Genomic DNA, 25,023 nt, shown 5'->3' on the forward strand with positions numbered 1-25,023 from the left:
TTCTAATGAACCAACTACCATTTATATGCAATGTAGTCATAATGAACCAACTACCATTTATATGCAATGTAGTGTGAGTGTGGCACGAGTCAACCCTACACTTTCTCAAATTTTATTTCTAGGTATGACCCCATGGATTTGGTTGAAAATCATAATGATATTAAGAAGGTTTTATGTTTTTCTCTCATGAATTGCATCAATCGTTTGATTGAATGTTACTTCTATTGTAAAACCCTGAACTCTAAGGTAATTGATTTTAACCAGATTGCTCTATTTTTTAGAATTTTAAATTTTGTTGAGTGTTATTTTATTTCTTAAGGCTTGGAACAGAAATTTAATTATTGGGAAAGAAAAGAAGTGAAGGATGAAAATGTAATAATAATAATAATAATAATATAATGTTATTATTGTTAATTAATAATTTATAAAAAAAAAAGGAAATTAAAAATTCTCTCTCTTCCTCTCTCTCGTGCGTGACCCTTCCCCGTCTTCTTCCTTCTTTTTTTTTCCTCTTCTTCTCCTACTTCATCCCCATACCCTAGCCTCCATAGCCTCCCCCATCTTTCTTTTTCTTTTTCCTTTTCTTTTCCTTTCAGATCTGCAGCCGACCGCCGATCGTCTCGGTCTTCCATTGAAGCTAAACGTCGTCGTCGTCGTCGGTTGGTGTCGTCGGCATCGCGTTCCCTCTCACCTTGCCATTCGTCCGGCTACGTTTGCGCCAGTCTCCATTCGTGAAGTCCAGCCGCCGCGTGACCCTCTGCCCAGCCCCCGCGTGATCCCCTGCCTTTCAGCCGCCACGTGACTCCCTGCCTTCCAACAGTGTGTTCCAAGTCGGCTCATACTCCAATATTTCTTGCAATCTTGTTTCGTTTTGGTTCGTCTATCGTGGCCTCTGTTTCATCGTAAACCGACAAAGTGTTGTTGGTAAAAATAATAATAATAATAATAAGTTGTGGGTTCGTAGTTGTTTCATTAATTCAAGTATTATTGTTGGGTAATTGTTCAATTGTTGTTCAATCATTTAAGGTATTGAAGGTAGCGTTTAAATCCCTTGGACGCACAACACATTTTAGATCTTGGTTGAAGTTCGATTTTGCTAATACTCAAGTAAGTGTAGGAGTTTCATTGAGGAAATTAAATCAGAGAAAGTTTATGAAAATAATCGAATTTCTTATGGTTATGATTAGGATTTTTTTTCTCGTGGACCTTAGTCGATTAAGGAGCTTCCCTAACTGGAGGTATTTTTTCTGGTGGGTTGTTGTTTGGTTGAATATATGATTTATGGTTATGGTTGTTTTTCTGTGGATTGGGGAAAGGACCTGGTTGTGTCCTTGTAGACTGAAGTGGATGTTATGATTATACTGATGTACTGAAGTGCTTCAGACTGACTTTGGCTAATTTTGAATAAGATGACTGCTAGGGACCAAGTGAAGAGTTTATGCAAATGAGAATATTTAACTGAACTATGAATGACTGTTAAAATGTTTAGAATGGACTGAGGGGAAAGTTGTTAGCTTTTATTGGGATGTGTGCCTTGTAGGTGTCCTACGGAATCACCAATTTTTATGCATCGTTCGGGAGCATTAGACTGATATGTGTTTCTGCAGAACACTAGACTGAAATGTACGTCCCTCGGGGCGTTAGACTGAAATGTGTATCCTACGGGATCACAAGACTGTGACTGTGCAGGGTATCCCAATAGGATGTTAACAATTTATTTTCCCCTGACGGGACCAGTAGTGGGTCTCTTACTAAGTATTTTTATACTCACCCCTTTATGTTTAATTCTTCAGGCAAAGGTAATAAAGGTGGCAAACCGGCGAGGGACATGAAGGAAGCGTGATCGCCAGAGGGGACATTTTAAATTCGCTTCCGCTTAGTGATTTACCGTATTGTTTTGTTTTCGTACTTGAGACTGTTTAGAAAATTTGAGGTTTAAATGTATTCAAAGACTAGAAATTTATTAGTTTTATTTTCTTGAAAGTTTTGGTTATTTTAAACTGGGCCCAAACAAAAATAAATTATGTTTTCTTGAGACTTTAAATTTAATTAAATTTGGTACTTTGTGTAAACTCAAGTCTTTGTGTTAATTTAACGATTTTGGCTTAGTTAGAAATGTCGGGTCTTTACATCTATTGATTTTTTTTTAACATTAGTAATTGAATTTATAAAAATTAATTTAACATTTTAACGTGCATTTAAATTCTCTGAGTAAAAGATTGTTTAATGACAACCCTTGTATGTGCTAACGAAACCATACTAATGATACTGAAGATTTTTAAGCCAAACGAGACAAAAGGTGCAATGACCTGTACTTTTAAACTAAACTAAGGTCATTACTCAAAAGATAAATATCAAAAGACTCTCTCTTGGAAAAGAGAAACAAAAAAATCCTTATAAAGTTAGTTAACAAAGATTTTTCAAAGACATAAAATCGACAAACTAATCAAAATAATTTGAAAATGTGACCCGAGGCACCAACAATTTTTTAAAATAAAATAAACATAAATAAATAGGATAAAAGTTTCTAAAACCAAGGTATTGAAAATTTGATACATAGACGCAAAAGCAAAACTAAGTCCCAATAAGACACCCGTTTTTAATTCGAGTATGGGAAGTAGAATTTTTTCTAAAAGTACTATAGAAATGAGCGTTTCAATATATTTGTGGAAAGGATTAAGCGATAAAATCTTTTATTGTCAGAATAAATTTTGCGATTAACAATTTAATTTGCAAGGAAGTTTTGAGAAAAGAAGGATTTACAGTAGAATCTAGAAGTCTAAACGCTATAAGAAGAAAGTCCAGGTAAATTTGACAAAAACGACTAGACGTTTTAGTAGTCTTTTGCGATAAGAACCAAGAGTTTCACGATGAAGAAGTCTGGGAGGAAGTCTTGAAGTTTAAATATGTGATAAGTGTTCTAAGCGAGTAAAAGTTGGTTACTTCGTGAAAAACGTTTATTGTAAAAATATAACAAACGCGATAAGGTTATTTGCGAGAAGTGTTGTGGTTAAGGGTATTTACGGTTTGGGGTGTGATAATTTGGTATTAGAGCGATACGTTCTTTGGAAAGAATAAATTCGGGTAGAGTGAGTTAAAAGCCAACATATTCAAAGTAGCACTCGTCATTTTCAAATTGCTGAAACATACAATTTATTTATATTAGATATACAAGCACTTTTCATTCAGAAAACCAATCAATTTAGGAAAAAATTAATATATCCTAAGTGATATCTATTTTTGCAATGATGCTTCAGTGAGGTAGGATAAAAAACTTCGTAGGTGATTAATTGTCCCTTCACTGAATTGAGACAATCTCAACTAAATATTACACCAGAATAACTCTTATTCCTATAATAATTAGTCATCATTGTTTAGTCAAGAAATGATTAACTTACTTAAAAATTTCTTGTAAGTGTAACCCTTCATTTTAGATTCTATACTTCTGCCCTAATAAGTAATCCGTAGGAAAAAACCAATTAGAGCAAAAACTAAAGAAATCCTATCCATTTCTAGAGTTGAGTAAAATCTCATGTGCCTCAAGGCCGAGCATGAGAAATTACTAGAAACTAATGAAAGAGACTGTGGGATGTGTTGACACACATCTCTCTCCCACTTACTATAAACACTATCTCCATTCACCTTGTTATTGGCTTAAGCAAACACCACCCGCAGGGGACACAATCAAAAAAATGCCTCGAGGCCGAGCATAAGTCTCACGGTGTGAATATTTAAGGAGAAAAATGAAAAGAAAAGTGAAGTATCATATACCTCATTTTCTCCCACTTAGTGTTTTACTTAAAATCAATTAACTTGGAAAATAAACGACTAACTATTTATCTAAGCCATTGTTAAATTGGATAGTTTAACAATATATGATTATTGTTCATCAAACACTTTGATAAATATAATCACATATTGCAAGCTTATAAAATATTTGACTAATTCACCTTTCAAGTTAGCTCTCAGGTACGGGTGTTCCATTACAGTCAGCTTAAGTACCCCAGCCTAGACAGAACCTTCCTTAGACAAAGGTCTCTTATAGACAAATATTTTATAAATTTAATCTTTTATTGATATCATTTTAATATTATTAAACAATAAAAGATTAATCATATTTCTAATTTAATTAGAAGTATTATCCATTAAATTCTAGGTGAATTAATTTTAAACCATTTAAAACTAATTGTGACCTTATGTTAGCATGCAACTCTTTATTATAGATTTTAATTCTAAATTCATAAACTTATAACACTTATAAGAAAAGGAAACAATTAAAACCTATAAATATGCATTTATAATGTCATTTAATAAAGAAAACAATTATATTCGTTAAGTAATGATAGGCTCAATGCATTCTGAATTTCATCACACAATATAAAAATTATATTAATGCAATAAAAATAAAAACATCCATCAATCAAACTATATAATACAACAATTTAAAAATAGTATGATGCATGAAAATATTAATGATACATGTTATCATATAATATAACAATTATATTAAATATGATGCATGAGCATGCTTAGAAAATCATGCAACTAAAATATAACACTTATATTTAAGAATGATGCATGGTAGTTATAATCTTAAGGTACGGTTTTAAACTATATGATATACATTATGCATATAATTAATTTAATTAAAAAAATATTCAATAATAGACAAAATAACAAAATAGTCCGAATTTGGCACCCATAAAAAAATCAAATTAATATAATCATATTATATTAGAACAAGAAAAAATTAAAAAAAAAAAAAGAAAATTGCAACTTGAACACACAACCTCTTGCAATAATGGAGAATGAAGCAAATACAGCACCAAAACCATTGATGGTGTCTTCAATACGCTCAAATAGTATTTTTTTTTTCTTTTTTTTTCTTTTAACGAAGACTGCTTCAATTGCAACTCCGTACAGAATACAAATCTGAAAAAAAAAACTTTCAAAAAATGCATCTTCACAGCAACCATCGAACGATACATATTTACAAACTCGATTGCAAAATTAAAATGCCTAAAACATCAGGCCCTTACATCAATCAAATTAATAAAAAAAAATTGCAATCGAAGGTGCCAAAATCGAAAACATCTATTTTGCAAACCCACACTCATAATGAAGTGAGAAAAAGAAATTACCCACATTTTCTCTTAATTTTGTTTCAATGAAAAAACAATTGCACAATTTGGCTCTAATACCAATTGAAGGAATGAAATTCCCATAGCGGAAGTGTGTGAACGTCATGCAAAAGAAATTCAACTCAAAGCACAGAGAAAACACCTAAACATGCTTTTATGGAGGAAATGAAAAAAGAAAACTAACATTTGTATAACCTTCCAAGAATTCTCGAATCTCCTAAAGAACACCACGAGGAGAACACCACGAAATTTTCCTTGTTATCCTCAAGATAAAAGAAAAAAAACAAGAAAGGGTTTTGTGGGACTTCTATGTTTTTTTGTTTTGTTAAAGCAAAAAATATTTGCAGAGAGATTTTCTTTTTGTAACCAATAGATCGTCAAAATTCTCCCATGAAAGGTTGCATCCTTCCTTTTTATATCTTAACCAAAAGATACGAAGAGAGATGGAGGGGAAGTTAAAATAACTTCCTCCCTCTCCATCACGTAGAATAACTCCATTGGGAGTTATTCTTTTATTTAAATTCATATTAAAATAAATCTAATATAAATTTAAATTATATTATATCTTATATAATATTATTTTTATATTATAACATATATAATATAACCAATCGTTTAGATCTTCTCATATGATCTATAATTCTAATATGAATCGAATTCATATTAATTTTTAATCTATAGTTTATTTATGAATTTTATTCATATTATTATTATTTGAATCATATTCAAATATTAACTTCTCTCACAAAAACTTTATATTATAATGTATCAAATACATTATATTAATTGTATCATATACAATTTATTCCCTTCAATCAATTTGAACATTTCAGATTAAATCAAAATAAATTTGATTCTCATTTATCTTTGTTGAGCTAACAAGAGGACCTTATGGATCTACATAAATGATGTGAGATTAATAATTAAACTCGTTAATGAAATTAATCACTATTCATTAACTATCAGTCATTCCACTAAAGACCAATAGTTGCATTCTTCTTACTATAGATATATTTTTGTGTCCATTAAATATAACCAATCAACATGCAATGACCCTTCACAAATTGCTCATAAGTACAGTTAGGCCAAAAATTACCGTTTTACCCCTGTAGTTACATCTAACTCTATAAGTACCACAAATCCCTCTATTGAACAATAGTTATAGTCCCATTATAACTGAACTCGTCTCGAACTAAGAGTGGGTGTGGCACCACCACATTGTTCAAGCCTTGGAATCAGCCCTTAAAAGAGCAATTTCTCTACTTACTCTATCTTTAGAGAATGAGTTAATTCTTTCTTATGTAGTTGTGTTCCCAGCTCCCTAATCAAACGAATCCCAAAATGGTAGGCCTATTGAGTCAGCGATATAGGCCACTCTCACCCATGCAAATCAAAGTACTGCCTTCATAGGCATGAGTTCACAACTCACTCATGATTGAGGTCAAGTCACTTATTGTCATCTTAGTGAAATGTAGTCTCGACTAGTAACGGTGTTAATAAGAGAGACTATTGATTTCATGGTTCAATCTTATACAAACTCTTTGTATAGAATAACCCTACTCTAATGTCTCAACATGAATGATTAGGATCAAATCATTTGTAGCACTTTAGAACAATTGTAACAACTACAAATCAGGTTGTATTCATAGTGTCACCAGGATAAGGTATCCAACCTAATCCATTTACTACATATCATTTAGGTTATCATTTAAACATCATCCACTTGTATGTCTCCACATATATGTTTAGATTAAAGAAGATAACCTTGGATGTTAGTTTATTGGTTTTGTGGATTAATGCAACTAAATGTCAAATAAAATAACACACTTATTTTATTAGATATATAAAATGTTTGTATAATATATACAATTACAAACTACAAGACCACAAGATTTAGGGCATCAATCCCAACATGGACGAGATGGACTGTCTGCACACACATGACAAGTTCATGACATAACTGAGTGGGAAGGCACACCCTCATGCTGCGTGCATGATCTGCCTTAAGAGGTTAGCGCCACACACGGTGTGCGAGGAGCACCAGCGCATGACTATGTTTGGAAGGGACACTAGGTAGGCGACAAGTACGCACGCGAAAACCCCATTGCGAGGTTAGAACGCGGCGCTCCCGTCCCACCTCATTGAGGTTTGTATGTTGGTGGCCCCAGGCCATGTGCGTGTAGCTAGCCCATTTCATCATGTCAATGGCACCGTTGGGCTATTTTTGAGTTGTTTGGGCTGTCTTGATATTTTTGGGAATTTTAAGAGAAATTTTTTATATTTTCATGTTCAATGAATTAATTAAAGATAAAATATGAATTTTTCATGACGGGAAAATTAGGAGAAATTCTGAGACCAAGGTTATATTCAAGTGACAATGTATAACAAAATGTTTTAAAAAATTTATTAAGCATGTTTTCAAGCTTACAAGCAATAGCTTGTGAGTAACACATTGCTTTCTAAATGTTATTGTTAAATAAGTTTTTAAGCTTTCAAGCGCTAGCTTGTAAAATGATTTGGTAACCATGATCTCGAGTTTTTATACAAGTCATGTTATTGATAAATGTTTACTGTAATGATATTTCCACGCTTACGTTATGATTTCATGATTTCAAGTAAATGTTTCAAAACTTTCAGGGAAACATTTCACGTTTTCAAATGTTTTTATTCATGCCTGAATACTCCATGGACCTATTGTATACATGTGGTGTTAACTCCATATTGATGGTACGATTGACAAACCTATTTTTAACTATGGACCATCATGAAGGGTATATTATTATGCCTTAAAGGAAGAGGGTTAGCTATCCATCGACTGTTTTGTCTTCGTACCAGGGGGTAAATATTTCTCGTGGCTATGGAGGACTGTCTTCGAAAAGCTGTGCAAATGTTTCAAGTTCTATGTTACAACTATTTACTAATAAGTGTATTTAAGCGTCAGTTTTATACTAAAATGTTTTATGAAACCTATTTTATAAAACTGTTGCTCACCAAGTCTTTTGACGTACTCTTTCAAAAATGTTTTTTCCCTTTTCAAGTACAGATTATGGATCTCTGCACGTTGAACATACGACTTTCAGGCCAACTTAATTTTTCATCCAAGGATGTTTTGTTTTAAGTAGTATTGTGATTGTTCAAATATTTTATAACTTCATGATTTATTTAATTTCCATGATACATTTTATAAAGATTTCTTATGGGTTGTACTTCATATTTCAAAGTATAATTTAAATGTTCATGTTAATAAAATACTTACGATGTTTAGAAGTTTTGCATATGATCATGTCATGTGTCAGTTGAAGTTATTTCAGAAGCAAAAAGATTTGGGTGACATCATGTCACATTTTTTCAGCACCATTCATCTCTTTCTTGTCTTTCTTTACTTTAGGAACATGAAAATCTTTAGTTTCTCTGTTGGCGATGCTCAACTTCATATGATGAGCTCGAGTTGCCACTCTTTAAATGTGCGGGACTTTATTCCCTACAAAATATATAGGAGTCCCCAGTGCATGTCTTAGGTGCACATTTCTACAGTCGACAGTTCGGTGAGCCGATCTTTACAGTCAAGACTTAGAGCTCTTCATCGATTGATGTAGTCGATGACTGGTTCTCCCTTTCTTTGTTTCGTTTTTCCTTTCTTTGTTTCGTGTTTGTAAGCTCCATCATGCTTACACTGCGCCTGGTACTGTAGAAGCTGTTGAGAAACTCCTTTTCCAATTGATCCCAACTGTTAATGCTTTCTAGTTCTAGATCAGTATACCATTCAAAAGCATTTTCTTTCAAGCTTCGGACAAACTGTCTGACTAGTTGATCTTCTCTCTGATCCTACATTCTTGGCATGTTTCGACGAAGTGAGCAACATGATGTTTCATATTGCCCTTTCCATCAAACTGGTGGAATTTTGAAGGCTGGTATCCAAGCGACATTCTCAAGTTATCAATTCTTTTGGTGTACGGCTTATAGTACATGAAAGAAGTCTGAGATGGGCCTTCATACTAAGCTATGATGGATTTGTGATCATATCTTGTAATTGTTGAATTGAGAGAAAAGCCAGAGAAGTTGATTATTGTTGTGGTTGATTTTCTTGCACCACGTTCTTCCTTTGTCACCAGCTTTAACAACAGAAGTTTGACTCGATTTAGCAGTTTCGTGAGTCTGCATCTACTCTTTTAAAGTTGTGATTTCGTGGTCTCGTTCATCAACAACCTTCATCTGGAGATTAATTTTTCTCTCCATCTCCGCCATAGCAGCCTCGACGGTTACATCAACCATCATGACAGACATCACATTAGGGTTTGCTTCTTTCTTTGACTTGCTAGAGGCAGAATTAGAATCATTACATAAATAATTTTCTTTTATGACAATCTCAGTTGTAGGAGATTCCATCAACTGGCTTAAGGATGCTCTGCACGATGGCGGAACCTCGATCTTGCTCTTGAATGATCCTTTTAGAACGGCTACGGGTGACAAGTCCCATGTAGGTGTCGCTTGCAATAGAAGATTTGGATGCCGCTTTCTTTGATGTCATTGGTTTGCTTGTAGATCTAGATGACGAGAGAGATATGAGAGATAGATATGGCCCCATTGGGCGTGCCAATTTGTTCGCACAAGATTTCTAGAGAAATTTGATCCATGGAGTTGAACTTGAGTTGATGTTGTATTTTGTTGATTAGATGCGATGTGGTTCGATCTCTAAAATTTGATCATCTGATTCTCTCTCGATTGGATGCTTAAGCTTGATTTGGAGGAAGCGGAGCACGTGGTGTTCTTGAAATTGGAGTCCTGGAAGAAAGCTTTTATCTTCAAAGGAACTTCAATCTTCGAGGATGGTTAACTTTAGGAGCTAAGGAGTCTTCTAGTTCTTGTGAGAATTCTCTATGGACCTTTTGGAGTAAAAAAGTTTCATCCCCTTACAAATGAGGAGAACTCCTTTATTTCTAGAGTTCTCTGGTGGGCTTTATGACCTTGAGGCTGGTTGGTCCATGGACCAGACCATAGGCTCAATCCCATGTATTTGTGTTATATTTATTCTTTAGACTCAATTAAGCTTATTTTTTGACTTAATTCAACTTATTCAAAGTAAATAATATTTAATTGAACCAAAATAATTAACTTGATCCAACAATTAAGACGAAAACATGTGATATTATTAGAATTAGCCAATTTATGTTTTCAATTTTTATTTTGGGGCATATGTCAATTTTAATTAGTCCTAAATTCAATTGTTTGCACTTTTCATCATTAATTTAATAATGATGTGGCAATTTGTGATTGCTCTCAAAATTTCTTATTCAACATAACCATTAATAATAATATTATTATTATTCTCTCACCAAAATATATAACAAACATATATATTTATTTAAATCATTATTCTCTCCCAAATCAAATATATCATATTTTCTCATCCAATCAAATCAACAATCTCTCTTCACATTAATTATCTTATTTTTCAACCATTATAATTATATTTCATCGTATAATTAACTTTAATTTTTCATATTAATTATTTATACAAAACCAAATAGTTAATATCATATTCCACCAAAATCCAAATTCTTAATTTAAATATATATATAATATATATCCATATATATACTTAATTAATTACAATGCCACCAAAACCAACTTTTCCTTTCAAGATCCCAAATTAATTCAAATCTTCTTTAATAAATCAATTATTTTAAAATATCATAAATTATCTTAACCCCATCAATATAACACCCAAATAATTTAAGATAATTAATAAAATCTTCTTAAAGATTTGAGATATTACATTTCTTTTTCCAATAATATTATTCCAATATATAATTAATAATTTTTCTTTTAAATAAATCATATTTCTTCACTTTTCCGATTTACCCAATCATAATAACTTCTCCCACATTCAATATTTATCTTTTCCCATAATAATTAATTTTTCACAAATAAAATTATCTTTACTCCTTTTTATAATAATTATATATATAACACATATTATATATAATTATCAAATCTCTAACAAAATTTTGATCGTTAACCAAATTATTTAATTAAATTCAAACTCATCGACACAAAAAATCTAATTCTACTACTTAATTAAAAATTTAATAAAAAATATTTAATTAATTATAATTTCATAAAACCATCCCTTCTAAATTAATAGTTTCAACCTAATTAAATAAAATTAAATTAATAATTTCAACGTAAATAAATAAAATTAAGATAATTAAATTTAATATTAGATTAATCATTGGATCGTTACAAATGGAAAGTATGAAAAAAAAAATTAAATTGAGACTTTCATAACTAAGAATAATAAAATATATTCTTTTGTTATTTTAACTTGGCATACAAAATCAAAATATTGAAGCACGAAGACTATGAATGTATAACCTTTCTCTTTCATAACTTTTTTATTATTTCATTGCATATTGAATCAGAAGAATTAGATATTGATTATTTTAGCAAGATGGGAGTGTAACTCCACATTGAGAGATGACCCTTTTGGTGGCAGGAGATTGTAAATAATACAAAAATGTAGGATTCTTTTTGTATTCACAGTAACATGATTTATCTTGTCGTATCATTTTGCAACAAGATGATGATGGCGCTGTCGACGTAGTGTATGCCAATCGACATACTAACATGTTATTTGGGTTACATGACGATGCCTTTACCAATTGAGTTTCTTTTACAAATGTCACAAATAGCAACACCAAAATGAAAAACCTGATCAAAGAAAAAGCGTTCTTCATTTTGGAGAACTATTAAAGGACACTAATACGTATGTGAGAAAGCAATTAGATCGTACCGACTAAATGATTCAACAATTATTTTATAGACTCCTTTCGTGAAATTGTTTTTCTTTTTAAGGAAAAGTATTAGTTAAGTTTGTTTTGTTATTTATGAGCTATGAACGTTTTTGGAGTATTTGTTAATTTTAAATTAGCTTATTATAGTTTGTTGGTTTTAAAGGTTGTAAATTTGTTAAATGGTCTTAGCTAATATTTGCTCTACATTTTAACACTTCTTGAGGAAACCTTTCTTAGTTAAAAACCGTTCTAAATGTTCTTTCTTTCTTCTATCGTGACAGCTAGTTATAACGCATTTAATTAGCAACATTAAGGATTTTGATTTTGAATAATATGAGGAATTATAAAAAAAAAAAACCAAAGATAAACCAATTAAGAAAGAAAGTTTTTCGGATTGCCTTTTTAAAAATTGAGTTTTACAACAAAATGGGGTATGAAAATCCAAACTATTCTTATGTGAAAATTTTATTTTCTTCTTCTTTTTCCCTAAAAAAAGAACATTAAAAAAATCCATTTTTTTTCAAACTTCTCTCTAATAACTCTCTTGCCCTTTCATAAAACTTTTAGTCACTCTTCAAGAAGAGTTCTTGCTATTATTGGTAAGTGTTTATGTTATTTTTTATTGGTATTGTTATAGATAACCTTCTTACGTTAAACGTTTAAGCCTTGAATGTATAACCCAAAATCAATTTTTGTAATTGTTCTAAAATGATGGTTGTTTAATGCATATTTAACTAATTTTTTGTTATTTTTTTTCAAACATCTCATTGATATCTCGATATTTGGCAAACATCTTGTGGATTAAATATATAAATCCAAATTTGAATTTATATATTTATGTTATATTTTTGTTGCTTAATACATGTTTATGTTTTAATTTTTTTGCTTAATATATGTTTATGTTTTAATTTAATCCAAATTTGAATCATATCTATATAAAAAAATTTCATAATCTACCGTTTTAATGTGTATCATGTAAGCATTAAATTTTAATCTATAGTTTTAATATGAATCTAATTCACATTAATTTAAAATATGAACTAATTCAAATATATTTTTTTCTCATTAATTTGAATCATCTTTATATCATCGTAATACAATTTCTCCAAGTAAATTTGAACATTTCAAATAACATCCATTATAGTTTAGATATTTGTAAAATTATCTTTAAGGTTTGTAATTTTGCAAATATAGCAAAAATAATCAAATCCACAATTTTATATTTTGTAATTTCAATTTTAACCTTCTTTTTCTTATGGAACATCTTAGTTTCCAATCACACGACTACTCTAAATTCGATTGAAATAGTAAAAAGTGGTAAAATAGTGATCCTACCATTTTCCTTTCTATTACTTTATTATTTTTGTTATTTATATGTTTTTCCATTTTCTTTCAAATTAAAAACAAAAGCAGATTTTTTTTTTTATTTACCTTTACAAACGTTTTGTTCAATTTCAAGTAACATTAGCTTCAATCTAATACATAATGATTGTCCATATAAGAAATTTAACTTCATATGTTATTGTTCTCTACTTTATTTGATGTGAATTTTGGAGTTGAGTTAATTGTATTAATCTTGATTTTAGAATATCAAAGTTACATTAATTGTAATAAGAAATATAATGGTTATTGACCAGACTAATTTAACTTCGTTTATGATTGTTCTCTATTTTTTCAATGTGTATTTTGACAGAGTTGAATCTAATTTCAAATTATTTTGTTTTATTTTTATATGTTGGTTCTGTTTTGGTTTTATTTTTGTATCGGTTTTGTATATTAGTGTAGTGATGTACTTATATGTATTAGTTAGTTGATATACTTACTACGTGATTTTTATTTTTTTCAAATTTTATTCAGTTTATTGTAGTATTATTAACTATATGAATTATATAATCCAATGTATCATTATCAAGTCTATTAGTAAAGTATATTAGCATATTTGTAAAGTGAATCATTATCAAATATATCAATTAAGTTTACAAGCGTATAGGAGTAGTGTATTAAGTGTATCAGTAGGACTTCAAGCATATCAAGTGTATTTAACCAATCGAATGTATTAGTAAAGAATATTAAGTGTATCTATAGTACATTGGATGTATCAAAACATATCACATGTTTCAAGCGTATCAAATTTGTTGAGTGTATCAGTGAAGCATAACAAGTTTAGTAGCAGTGCATCAAGTGTATCGAACTTATCAGTGATGCATTTAAGTGTATCAAACTAATCAAGTGTGTCAAGGCCTAAGAGATATCAAGTGTATCAAGAAGAATCAAGTGTAACAAGAAATATTATGTGTATCAAGATGTTTTAGATGTATATCAAAAGATATCGAGTGTATCAAAGAGAATCATGTGTATCAAGTGTATCTATCAAATGTATCAAGTGTATTAAGAAGTATCAAGTGTATTAAGGATATTAGGTGTATCAGATGTATATAAGGTGTATCAAATACATATTAGTAACGAAGACATTTGTGACATTATACATCTTATATGTGTGGGTTGGGCTTTGTTTTTGCCATCTCTGCAAACAATAAAGTATGTGTGTCATGAACTTAATTATTATAATTTGTTTTGCCTTTTTTGTTTTTGCAAGTGTCTATATATTTTAACCCCATTACTCTTTACGAGCTAGGAAAGAGACCTAATGAACCTACAAATCATAAGTTAAAACAATATGTGATTAATTGACTAAACTCATTAACCACATTAATTAATATTTGTTAGTTGTGTGCATGCTTGCCAAAAACTTGATTTTTTTGGTTTGGACTTAGGGATAATGTTGTGTGTGTTTGTATCTAATTCTACGTGTGAGTCATTGCATGTTAGATGCTCACTATGTATCTCTTCATCATGTAATTACTAAGTTCTCGTTGAGTACAAGTTTTTACTATTGCTTGTTCAAATATAAGCGGAACAATAGGTTTCCTAGTATCGAACAAAGGGAGTTGATATCAAAGCTTAGTTTTAGAGTTTACTCTTCATTTGGATGATATAAAAGAATTATCTATACAGTGGTAACGTGTAAGTTTATACTATATCTACTTATCTACACTAAAAATATGTAAAGGGAATTAGGATGGAAGTGAGATGGACATGTGAACTAACTTGTTAAAGAAAGTGTGAATGAAGGTCTCTATATATTAGGCAATTAAGCTATGTGATAGTCATGATGTGATAGATCTCAATTAACTAGCTTATGATTAAGGTAAGCATCTCTGGGTGTCTTAAACGCCACACTTGCTCGCCTCTTGGAATGCAAATGACTAAGCTTGGTTAAGCAAGGTATATCTATAAGATTTTCCTTACAAAAGTTATAAAGCTTTTCTTATAAGGGTGATAACCTCTCCGTGTCAAACACCCATACTTGTTCTCCTTTCGAGACACAAATGATGGAAGTTATCTCGTAAGGTGGAGTTTGTCTCCAAACTCCTCCTTGTGCTCATTAGCCATGTAACGATCCAACTTTTCTAACTAAGTCGAAGTCATTAATTTTGACAAAGAGACCTTGATTGTCACAAAATATAGTAAAATTCATTTGAAATCATACGATCAAAGAAAACAACCTTAAGTCGGGCCCTATGTCAAATAGCCAAAACTTTAAAAGTATTGTTTACAAAACAACCATTCATAAACTCGGTTCCATCACAAAATTTTTAAACAACCTCATGTACTAAGAAAAACAGGAAAAACATAAGCAGAAGCATTTGAAGGACATTCCCCTATGACAATCACGTCTCCTTATTGTCCCTCGTTGGTCTACCTCCTTTGTTACCTTTGCCTGAAATAGTTAAACATCAAAGGGTGAGTATAAACATACCCAGTAAGAGACTCATTACTGGTCTCGTTAGGGGAAAAATAAACTATTAACTTCCTGTGGAGTACCCTGCACAGTTTAGGGATAACATACAGTCAACATATTCTTCTTTATAGGTGAGTCCATTTGTAGAAAATCTCTTTCTAATACATAATCCGATCTTAGCGTAACGATTTCTCAAATAGATAAACTCATACATAAGTGTCACTCATCTCAGTTCAGTTAATCCAGTCAAACGTACACCGTCCATTCTTTAACATAACAGTCAATCATCATCAGTTCAGTCAACAAACATTTTTAATTTAGTCAATCCATCAACACACTTAAAACTACTTTAAGCAATTAAGTTTCTTAAAACATATCAACCTACACTTAGCAGTCATATCCTTTAAGTCATTCAAGTCCATGCATAACAGCCAAATCGTTTTAATCATTAAAATCCACATATGGGTCCAGTAGAAAGTCCCTTATCTGTACGTTACCTAAGGTTCTTAATCGAACCAAAGTCCCACAAAGAAGACCAAGCTAATGGCGAATCGAACTCCAACAAATCTACAATTTGATTGTGAATCCAAAGAACTCAACGTTACTTTCAACACCTTCAAGAACCAATTAACAATTTAACCAATTAATCCAACCATAACACTGGAATTAGTTTTGAAACAACTACAACCCATAACTTAAATTTCTTTACCAACAAAACTTCGACGAATCTTAGTAAAATAGGTGCAGCGACAATCGAACCTAAACAAAAAAAATCATGTGAACAAATCAGAGTGTAAGTCGGCTTGCGATTCGCGTTGGGAGACGAAGAGTCATGCGACAAACGTTTCGACGGACACGATGGCTCAGATCTGGATGACGTCGAGCTTCGATTGATTTGCAGCTTCGACAAAAATGACAGAAATGAAGAAGACGGTTTGACCGGCGACGTTCCTCAACACCTGAAGCAGAGACGCGGCGGCGCAAAATGGTTGGCAGACGACGCGGTGGCGCAGACGGCTGGCAGACAAAGATGTGGCACGACACCTTGCAGCTGCAGTGGCGAAGCTTCAGTCGTAGATGAACGCTCCGACTTTAGCTCAACTACGTGAACAGAGATCGGCGCGGGCGAAATTAAACGAAGGCGCGATGGCTGCGGATGGAGAGGCGGTGTGGCTCGACTGGGTTTCGTCGGACGGGAAAGAGAAGGGGAAGGGACTGCGGGCTAGGGTAAGGAGGAAGAGGAAGAGAAGAAAAGAGGAAGAAGAAGAAAGGAACCTAATGGACCTACAGATCAGAAGCTACAACGATATGAGATTAATTGGCTAAACTCATTAACCACATTAATCAATATTCGTTAACTGCATGTACACTCCACTAAAGACTCACAGCTGAACTCTTCTCACTGTAGATATATTTCTATGTCCACGGATATAGACTAATAACAGTAAGTTAGTCATTCACGAGTGTTCGTAACATCAGCTGGGTCAATTTATTGTTTTACCTTGGGTTACCTCTAATCCTTAAATATCAGTGTTCATCCAATGAACAACCTATTTATGGTCCTACCAATAAACAGAAACCTCGCTCGTGCCATAGAAATGGTAGGGCCATAGAAAGGGTAGGGCCCTTTGTTCAAGACCTTAAGACACCATTTACAGGAACACTCATCTACTTACCCTAAAGTAGGGAAGGAGTGAATTCTATCTTGTGTAATTATGTTCCCAGCTCTCTACTCGGTTTTGTCCCCAAAATGATAAGCTTATTGAGTCGGCGATCTGGTCACTTTCACTCGTACAAATCAAAGGACAATCTCTCGCGAACAGGAGTTCATAACACACTTAGGATTAAGACTAAGTTACCTAGGTCATCCTAGTTAAATATAAATCTAACTAGTTAACGGAGTTATATCTAGTGGTTACTATTTCGCGGTCCGGTCTTATGCAAACTCATTGCATAGGATACTCTCACTCGCATGTCAACTACATGAATGCGTTGGATCATTGCGTTTGTACCAAATACAAAGTGAGGCGTATCAATAGTGTTACCAGGATAAGGTACCCAGCCTTATCCCTATACTATAGACCCTTTAAGCTGATCTTGAACATTGATCTCTGTATGTCTCTATATACTGTTCAAGACTCATTAAACAACTTATGATGTTAGTTTATTGGATTTGGGTTATTAAGACAAAACTAATAATTTAATCAATAACAATTATTACAATAATAACACTTTATTAATAACGGTCAGTGAATTATATTTACAATCTACAAGTTTTAGGACATAAATTCCAACAGAATGATCACCTTCTAAGCCTCTAAAATAGCAAAATGGAGTGAAGAAGGGAAGAGGAGGCCAAATCAAATAGGAAACCTTAAGAAATAGTCTGACTAAACCCTTGGCATTCCTTAAACCATTCAGATAAGATGAAGAATAGATAAAACCATCCAAGCCACACCTCAAAGCCACTAAATTACTGGCATGCACATGACTAAATCTTTTATAAACCCTAGCATAATTAACCAACCATTAAGAAAACTTCCTTGAATTGGCTTTTTCAAACCCCAGTTTGGCCAAACCCATTAAACCCATCCTGCTATCAATTCGTTTATAACCAAATCAGCCTAGACTCACTAAATCAATCCTAATCAACCCATGTCAAACACTCACAAAAGTAGTACCCTCAAGCCTAACCACAAGCTTAGCCTTAGAAGACCTAAACCTAGCCCCTACTAGTCCACAACTTAGCAATTTGAGCCAATCGTCATTGTCCAACCTAACTAGTTGGTCCAACATAACAGTCAACGTTTTAAAGAACCCCAATGAGCTTCTTCTTCCTCTCTAGTTGATCAACTACCTCCCTCAACAGCAAAGCATTACTAAAACCCACATCCTCCTTAATAGCAGCAAGCCCTTCCCTCTAGCTCCCTAAAGACAAAAGGGCCACTAAAGGGGAAAACACGCCCTCTCTTGATGCAATTGTTGGATCTCAAAATAGAATGTGTGGATTTTAAACCATGAAATTGAAATCCTAGATGTTGGACATCTTGAAATGGAAATTGGACGTCTAAAGTACGCGGCCAAGAACTCTTCTCCTAGGATTTGGACGTCTAGACCTAGTCCCCTAGAGTACTTCATCTCGTAGAATCTAGACGTATTGAATTTTGACATCTAGGATTTGAACGCCTCAGGTATGCGTCCAAAGCTGCAAAATAGAAACTTGTGACAATGAATGAGTCATGGTTGACACTATCGGTAAGACATTTAACGACTTTACCTAAAATGCAAAATATTTGTAATTGCCAAGCCGTTCCTAGGTAAAACAGTCAATTTGAACGAAACTGCACCAAGATGAACTGGTGTACCAAGATCCTTCAAAATATCCTCGAGAAACAAAGAAATAAAAATAAAAAACAAAGGAAGAGAGAGTTTGTTATGTGTTTCTTCTGATGTGTTGGCTGAAATGAAACCAAATGAAGACGTACATAGTGTGAACGACTAACAAAATGTAAAAGAAATTGTTCAACGGCTGTAGATTAATAGAAAGAGTTTGGGGGCAAGTGAAGTGGCTATTAATGAGAAAAAAATGTATGAAACGGCCGACTAGACAATGATAAAAAAATCATTGTGCGGCTAAATAATTTTGCACCTAATTCAGTGGATAACATTAGTAGATAAATACTTCAATAGTTTGTGTTAGATTATTTAATTAAATTAATTTTCTAAATGCAATATTTCAGGTGAGTGGTTAAAAACATATATTTTATACGATATTTACGTAGATGTCAAATATTTGAACCTTTCAACTCTCACTCTATATTCCTAGTCTAGAGTCATTGCAATATTTGTCTTAACATAAACATAACAGAAATTCTTATGATTAAAAAAAAAGTTAAGAAAAATTTGACAAATTTTGGTATGTTTTTAAATAGTTTTAATTTTATTTTTTTTGTTATATTTAAAAATATTTCTAAACATAATTCATTTAATTTATGTCTCATCAACGTTCCTCCTTCACTTCTCTATGTTGTTGAGCTCTAAGATATTTTCTCACCAATATGTATCATACCTCAATTTATCACATCATCTAACTTCACCAAAAGCTCATTGTTGGTACTGAAATATTGTTGAAGTGTTGAAAAAGAACTAAATAAAAGAAAGAAAAGAAGATAACAAGAATCAAAAGTGTAGAGTTTATTCATGACGAGAAAAAGAAAAGGAGAAACCCCAAAAAGAAAAATCAATTAGTTTTCTTATCCATGTTCCCTATGAGTTGCTTCATTTGAAATCTCCAAAACAAGAAATAAGCCAATCCAAACCCAACCAATACATATATCCAAACCCTTTCGTCTTCACTCTCTTTGGGAGACCTCATTTCCTCAATACCAAACATCTCCCTTCCCAAATTACCATTTAACCCCTCATTCACATACCCATTCAATACATACACTCTCCCCTCATTCCCTACAGCTACAGCAGTAGCAAACTTCTCTTCATCAAGGTCAATTTCGTCATAAACCACTCCCTCCCCCCAACTATCCTCACTCTTCAAGAACCACAGCTTCCTATACGACACCACCAAAACGACGCCGTCTTTCCTCGCCGCTATCCCGTCCGCCCCTTTCAATTCTTTGTTTAGCAAAACCAACCTCGCCGTTCCGTCATCGGCGTCCACTTTGAACATCTTTCCGGTGTTCGATTGCACCACCAGAAGGTACCCTTTGCTTACGTAAACGGCGCCGTTTAGCCCTGAGGACGAGTACACTTCGTTCGGAGTTGCGGGATAGGAACTGTAACTCGCGGATTTCGAGAAGATCGAGGCGGATCCGTCTTTGTCTACCTTCCAGATGAAGTTTCCGCCGGAGTTCGTGATGAAAGCGTTACCCTTGAAATCAACCGCGACGGCGTTCGCGACGGGGCGATGACCGGAGGTTCCATCGGAAGGGAGAGGTGTTAAGGAGATGCGATGGCGAGATCGGAGGTCGTAGGAGGCGAGGGCATTGAATTCTGGGAGAGGTGGGGCGTGGACGGCGGCGAGGAGGCGGCTGTTGACGGAATCGATGGCAAGGCCTAAGATCGAGGCGTTTTCGGGGAGGCTGGGATCGCGGATAAGAGTTTCGGCGACGCCGGCGTCGGAGACGGAGACGAGAGTGCGTTGGTGGAGTGAGCCGACGACGAAATGCTGGGCTGATGTGTCCCAAACGAGGCCCTCCGGGTAGAGATTTGGGGATCGGAAATCGATAAGGTGGGGCTTTCGAGCTAGGGTTTGGGAGAGGAACAATTGGAGGAAGACGAATAGGAGAATTGGAGAGCGATTAACGGGCGCCATGGGATTGATTTGAGATTAGTTTTGATGGACTAGTGAAATGAGAAAGGAATGTATATTATAAGAACGAAGCTGGAGAACCGATTCATTGAAGAATAAGAACAACAAAGCGAAGAGGAAATGGATTTCTTGTCAAAGGGGCTGGGTTCTACTTTCTTAATTTTATTTATAAAGTTAAGCTTTAATTAATACATCAAGTCAAACCTTTGAGATACATAAATGAAAATTGACCAAAAGAGACCTTCTTATCCAAGCAAATTTACTATTATGTACGCTCTCCTACCGACCTATACATTGATTGTCACACCCCTAATTAGGGGTACACTCCTAACTAGGGTTGATATTGGGTTGGGTTGAATTGAGAGACATTCTCAATCCAACTCATATTTTCTATTTATTTGGATTGACAACTTGAATAATCCGAATTTAGTTTCCAACCCGTAGAATATGGATTGGATTGGGTTGTGGGGTTAGATATAAGATTCATCTTCGGTCTTGTTGTATGGGGTTTGGATGGAAAAGATGCATCTCGAATCTGAGACGGAGGAAGAGACGTCAGATCGAATCTAAGACGGAGGAAGAGACGTCAGATCGAATCTAAGACGGAGGAGATGCGAAGATTGAAATCGAAGATGGATAAGTTTTGTCATCTTGGGTTCGAATGAAATAGATGTGTCTCGAATTTGACACAGAGACGTCAAGACGGATGGATTTTGTCTAATAGGGTTGGGACGAAATGGATGCGTCTTGAATCTGAGATGGAGGAGGAACATTGGAATAGAGGAGGAGACGCCAGAGGTTGCACGAGGGAGAGGCGGAGGGATGCAAAATGAAATTGCACCCTAAAAGAAACCTAATTATTTTTTATTAAATAATATATATATAATAATTATTGTTATTATTTAATTCGGGTTGGATTGGGTTGAACCGAATTGTTCAACCCTCCAACCCAAGACCCAACCCAACCCGAAAAAATCAAATTTCTTTAACCCAACCCAACTCATATTTTAAATCAACTCAACTCAACCCTTATAATATGGGTTGGGTAGTTCGAGTTATTTGGGTTCAACCCATCTTCTTACACCTCTACTACTAACATTTAAAAATTCTTCGAGTTTATAAAATAAATAAATAATTAAGGAGTTTTTTAAAAAATATAACAAAGTGACAAAATATTTACACTATATAAAACAATTTCGAAAACGAAAAAAGCCCATAGGCCCCGATGCGAAATTCCAAAAATTCTCCCGTCAACACGTGATTAATTGGCAACACTCGCACGTATTCTTTTTCTAAACGATCATGATACACGATCGTGTAGATAATGATACACATCGTGTAAACAATGGTGCACGATCGTGCAGGTAGTATCAACACTAGTCACACGAACGCTTGTCATTCTTCTTCTAAATAATCGTGAACTAAGATCGTTTAGATATGGTTACATGATCACGTACTAAAAGCTAAACGGTCATGTATACAATCTGAACGAACGATCTTGGTTCATGATCGTGTACCAAGATCTTTTATATTTGGTACAAGATCTTGAACCAAGATCGTTTAGATATTGGTACACGATTGTGAATTAAAAGTAACATTCGTATATAAAATCTAAACAATCTTGGTTACGATCGTCTATCAAGAGCTCAATAATTGTGTACCAAAAGATCTTGAACCAAGATCGTTTAGATATTGGTACACGATTGTGAATTAAAAGTAACATTCGTATATAAAATCTAAACAATCTTGGTTACGATCGTCTATCAAGAGCTCAACGATTGTGTACCAAAAGCTAAACGATCGTATATTTATCACATGTGCCTTATCTAGATGATACAAAATTTCACACTCATAGTCTTTCACTGGCTCTAGTAATCTATGTTGTCTCATATTTAACTCCTTCTAGATGAAGAAGCACGTCAAGCTCTTGAGGCATATGAAAATTTGTACCTTCTCTCCGTGTAAGTGGTGCTTCAAGTCTTTAGAGCAAATGCTAATGCTGTCTACAAAGTCTTATTATTTAATTAACAAATTAAAGGATAATTAATTTAATTAAATATCTCATATTTCGTCAATAAAAAATTGAATCATATTCAAATGCATATTTCTCTTTTACCCTACGATTTTAATATAAATATCGTTCATATTAATATATAACATATAGTCTAGTATACATCTCATTCATATTAACTTAATACAGATTAATTCTTCCATGTTATATAATTTAAATTTGAATCATTTTCATAATTTACCATATAAGTTACCATTGTCATGTTTCATTTGGAACCTCTTGATTGCAAGGATGGATACACAAATGAGGTTCAAATTAAACGCTTCGCTGATGCTATTATATTAGGAAAACCCATATGACCAATTCTATTTTTGGATTTTTGTTACTCATGAATTAGCTTCCCATGCTCATATTGGTTAGAATTATGGTGTGTGACTTGAAAACCACATTAGATGAGGATTATGCTTTCCACTTCACAAGTTCTTTTGTTTGTGCTAAAAAAACTCCCTAAATTTATTTATAATATTTTTATGGAACAAATATCAATTTAAACCCTAAAATTCATGGGTCATGTTAATTTAAATTGGATGATATTATCAACCCAATCCAACCCATATTTTTAGATTGTCGAACACAATAACTCGAATTAAGTTTACAACTAAATCACTAAAATATGGATTGAGGTGGGTTGTGGAGTTTGTATTGTTTTTTTATTATTATTTTTAAATTCTAGTGTATGTAAAATTTAAAATTGTTCCTTTTGAAAACAAAAAGTATCAAATTGTTGTACTCTGAAAGTTTCAAACCTCCCTTAAAATATAATTGCAGATTTCAAGATCTGGTATACTATAATCTCCAATTCTCCGTATATAGCCCATCAAAATATTGGCCTGCCTCCAGATTATTAAGCTTTAGCCATACCTCTAACATTAAAGTTTAACTTTTGCATAGTAAACAATTTTAGTATACCAATCAGTTAGCCGTTGGAAGGAGAATCAGAGGGAGAGAGCCAAAAGCTAGGGAGACGACGCGATGTGAGATGAAGAGGGAGACGACATGATGAAGAAGGAGATTGCACGATGAAGAGAAGAGGGAGACGAATGAGAACGACGATAATGAGAAGAGGGAGACGACTGAGAACGACGATAAAGAGAAGAGGGAGATGAGTCAAACAACTGAGAAGTGTGAAGAAGAAGAAATTAAGAAGAGGAGATGTAGGACTGAAAAGTGAGAAACTAAGAAGAGGAGACAAATGGCACAAGAGGAAGAGATTGAGAAGAGGAGGAGACGCACAACTTGAACCTAATGTTTTAACTTTTATTAAATAAATAATATAAACATTACATTAATTTGGGTTGGGCTGGTTTGACTCAAAATTTTCAACACTCCAACCCGAGATCCCACCCAACCCTTAGTACATTTTAAACTAACCCAACTCAACCCATATAATATGGGTTGTGTAGTGTGGGTTATTCATTGTATTTTCACACCCCTAATTGGCATGTATCATTGAGTCGAGACAAAATTACCTGTGTAAATGTGGTCCTTTATTCTCCATAAACATGTCTCTAAACTAACTTTACCTTTTGACACTTAGGAGGCATTTGGAGGAAGGATTGATTTTTGGTAAGGTTAGCATTATGATAATCTCACTATTATAATAGTCCTTATGTTATGATAATATGCGATTTTGGGAAAAGAGTATGATAGATAGTGTTATGATATTTTTTTCTCAAATATATAATATAGATCCAATACACAAATTTCATAAATTTATTTTATCAAATAATCTTACTTTTCTTAAAATCATTTGCCTTAATTTTCTTACTTACAATGTTCATTTCATAAATTTTGTTATTAAAACATTATGTTTCACCCTTATTTTTTAGCATACACATGTAACTCATAAACATGTAAACAAAACCACTGTTATTAAAATTGCTTACATA

At 33.3% G+C, this 25,023-nt stretch overlaps 1 protein-coding gene and 1 long non-coding RNA gene across 4 annotated transcripts; one reads left to right on the top strand and one right to left on the bottom strand.

Moving 5' to 3' along the window:
* The first annotated feature begins 396 nt into the window (after window positions 1-396).
* On the top strand, window positions 397-2,108 carry LOC116405616. Of its 3 annotated transcripts, XR_004218717.1 has the most exons (3): window positions 401-1,107; window positions 1,188-1,238; window positions 1,794-2,108. It is a non-coding gene; the product is annotated as an uncharacterized LOC116405616 (long non-coding RNA). The 3 variants fall into 3 exon arrangements; XR_004218718.1 differs by having other exon boundaries at window positions 397-1,250; XR_004218716.1 differs by having other exon boundaries at window positions 403-1,107; window positions 1,188-2,108.
* Window positions 2,109-19,907: 17,799 nt separating this feature from the next.
* Window positions 19,908-21,318, bottom strand: LOC116405618. The gene has a single exon (XM_031889552.1). It carries the CDS (start codon window positions 21,064-21,066, stop codon window positions 19,978-19,980), a length of 1,089 nt encoding a protein of 362 aa, XP_031745412.1. The 5' UTR covers window positions 21,067-21,318; the 3' UTR covers window positions 19,908-19,977.
* Window positions 21,319-25,023: the final 3,705 nt, after the last annotated feature.

Source organism: Cucumis sativus, unplaced genomic scaffold, assembly GCF_000004075.3.
Source record: "Cucumis sativus cultivar 9930 unplaced genomic scaffold, Cucumber_9930_V3 scaffold126, whole genome shotgun sequence".
NCBI classification, from domain to species: Eukaryota; Viridiplantae; Streptophyta; class Magnoliopsida; order Cucurbitales; family Cucurbitaceae; genus Cucumis; species Cucumis sativus.

Excerpts from the sequence above, each read along its gene's own strand:
- LOC116405618 (XM_031889552.1), bottom strand. The coding sequence starts at position 21,066 with ATGGCGCCCGTTAATCGCTCTCCAATTCTCCTATTCGTCTTCCTCCAA.